Raw genomic sequence first — 3,072 nt, 5'->3', positions numbered from 1 at the left:
ATTACTCAACATCTAAACTACTTCTAATGATGTCGTTTTGCATGCATCTATGTGGGTATAAATTCATTTCATACATCACACTCTCACATTTTACACTCATGCCCTACACAAACCCTTCTTCTCTAAGTTCTTCATCATCTTCTTCAAGGTTCCTACATTCTTCAACAAGTTCTTTGTTCAACTTTCATCTTCAACATTGTTCTAAATGGATGCTCAACAATAATCTGTCTACAACTTCTCTCAACAGATGAACTCAACGAAACAAACACCCATTTCTACTCAACAAACAACAACAACCACTGGCGTTGTCTCAACCCCCATCTACAGGGAACCCCATATTCTTGACCGTGAACCTCACATCCACCTAGCAACACCTTTTGAGAAGATGAAGGTACTTTGCGAATTGCTAGTGGATTTTGAGAACATGAAGAGAAATGGCGTAGACCTAACTGAAGATTTAAGAATGCTAGGGTGGGAAACCTATTTTCAGAGACTCTATGGCCCTGTGTACACATATCTGGTGAAGGAATTCTGGCGCTTCGCAGACTCAGATGATCACTACATTGTCTCTCACGTGCTGGGAGTTAAAATAGTCATCATTGAGAAATCTATTGCCTCCCTTCTGAATATGGAAAAGACAGGAGGAAGACGCATTTACAACATCAACCCTAGGGCAAAATATTTGTCCCAGGAAATCAACCCCACTATCTTTCAACAGAACGCTGAGGGAAAACACTCCAAAAACAAGGAACTCCATCAGAACCTCCGTATCTGGCTGAAGATTATCCTAGGCACCATTCATCATCGGTCTGCATCAAACTCCTCTGACTACATCAATACAGATCAGAAATGTATTATGTACTACATCCATAAGGGGCTGAAATTATGTCTGCCAGCATTGCTCTTCAAGTATCTCAGAGACTCTGTCAAAGATACCAGAAACAACATGAAGACCAAAAACTACATCCCTCTGGGAATACTTATCTCAGATGTTCTAATCGAGAGTGGCTTAGTGGATCACTTGATTCGTCATAATCTAATGGAGGATGTCACTGTTGACATTGGGAGACCTCTGAATGCTCGGAATCTGAAGAGCATGGGGATGATTGATCAAGTCAGAGCTAAACCAACTCTGAACACTTCCTGGGAAACACTCAAGCATCAGAGGAAGATTCCCAACGCTCTCTATTTGTTCTCCAAGACTGACCCTTCACAAGTGGTAGCTTACTATCTACAAGATCTTGCTAACCAAGGGGTGGACATCTCCGAGTTCTCAGTGGACTGGCTACCTGAGCATCCACCACACTTCATGAAAAGGACGCGAGAGCCCTCTAAGAAGTCCAAGAAGGCAAAGAAAGCAAAGTTGGGAGAATCTTCTGGGTCAAGACCTCTAGTCCCTCTAGTTGACTCTCCAAGTAAGTCTATACCTCTTTCCCGCTCTGTAAAACTTAAACCTATTGCTTCTTCTCTTCCCCAAACCACTCCTATCTACACCTCATCTGAAACACCCCCCTCAACCACCAGAGCATCTAACCCACCCTTTCTAAAATTCAACCTTGCTACCACCACACTACCCGTTTCTGAAGCAGAAATGCTGAATGAAACTACCCCACCTTCATCATCATCCTCACCTCAATCCCCATCATACTATGTCCTTTCCTCTGACAACGAACCCTATGACCCCCAACCCCCCACTCTAGCTCAACTTCACACTCGTGCTCTGGCCTCTCAACAACCATCACAAACTGAACCTGAACCAGAAGTCACTTCTCCACCCCCTGAACAACAATATCCACCTACATATGAACCTCAAACACCACCATCTGAACCTCAACCAAATCCACCTCCTGAACAACCAATCCACTCACCATCTGAACCTCAACTAAATCCACAACCTAAACAAACAACACCTTCCCCCTCTGCTATTCCCACACCACCAACATCCGTTGCCACCATCACTCCCATTCTAAATCTTGATAACACCAATCCACCTTCTCCATCCTCCCCAACCTTTGCCTCTGAACCCGAATCTGCCTTCCCTACCCTAGAAGAAGCAATAAATGTTTTTGCAGAGTCTTCAGTAGAAAAGATCAAGTCTCTGACTATCAACTCTGCCATCAATGATGATCCCTCTGCAGTAAGGATCCACTGGAACAGAGTGATCAGTTGGATGACCTCTGAAGCCTTCAAACTTAAAGGCCTCTCTAAACAAGTCCGCAACGACTTCATTAGAGATGCTGGTTTTAGGCTACAAGCTCTCTTGGACATAGAGGTTGAGGAACAAGCCAAGAAGGAAGTAGAAGAGAAAGCTCGCCTGGAAGAAGAGAAAAGGATCAGAGAAGCTGAAGAAAAGGCTGCTGCTGCTGAGGCTGAGGCAAAAGCAAAAACCGACGCTAAAGAAGCAACACGCATTGCTGCAGAGGAAGCTGCCAAGGCCAGGGCTGATGCTTTGACTCAGGGGGAGCAATCAAACTCTGGTTTTGCCCCTCTGGTCTTAAAGACTCTAGGGGAATTGCAAAAGGAACAACAAGTAGTACGAGCCAAGCTGGATCACCAGGATTCCGTCAACACCAACATTCAGAACATGTTGCCTCAGCTACTCCAACGGATGCCTCCGCCCCGAAACCCTTAGGCACTTAGGCTATTTGTTTGTTGCTTTTCTTTCTGATGTTTTTTCTTGCCTTCTGATCTATGCCTTCTTTGCTGCCTATTTGTACTTGTTTTTCTCTATTATATAAATATCCGTTCTTGCCTTTTTTTTTCTTAGTCTTTTTTGATTCTGACAAAAAGGGGGAGAACTAAAAACAGCTATGATAAAAATATATCTAAAACCTCTCAAGGCACTACAAACATTAATAAATATTAATAACTTATGACAACTAAAGTTATGCAGGAAAATAGCTAAGGTACAAAACTAACTCCACACAAGGAAGGTCCGGTAAGAACTTCTGTTAAATTTGATAATCTAACTTAGGGGGAGTTCATTCCCTTTATCTGGTTCTAAGATATTCGTACTGTTTCATCATTATTCTGACTTGTTTTGTCCTCATCAAAAAGGGGGAGATGGTAAGA

General features: G+C 43.1%; 1 protein-coding gene across 1 annotated transcript; it reads left to right on the top strand.

Annotated features, from left to right (window-relative positions):
* Nucleotides 1-1,039: 1,039 nt before the first annotated feature.
* On the top strand, nucleotides 1,040-2,632 carry LOC127136515 (uncharacterized). Its single transcript, XM_051063063.1, has one exon. The coding sequence runs from the start codon at nucleotides 1,040-1,042 to the stop codon at nucleotides 2,630-2,632; it is 1,593 nt and encodes a 530-aa protein (XP_050919020.1).
* The last annotated feature ends 440 nt before the right edge of the window (nucleotides 2,633-3,072 follow it).

Source organism: Lathyrus oleraceus, chromosome 4 (genome assembly GCF_024323335.1).
Source record: "Lathyrus oleraceus cultivar Zhongwan6 chromosome 4, CAAS_Psat_ZW6_1.0, whole genome shotgun sequence".
NCBI classification, from domain to species: domain Eukaryota; kingdom Viridiplantae; phylum Streptophyta; class Magnoliopsida; order Fabales; family Fabaceae; genus Lathyrus; species Lathyrus oleraceus.
Note: the sequence above shows the minus strand (reverse complement) of the source record. Positions and strands in the feature narration are given on the sequence as shown.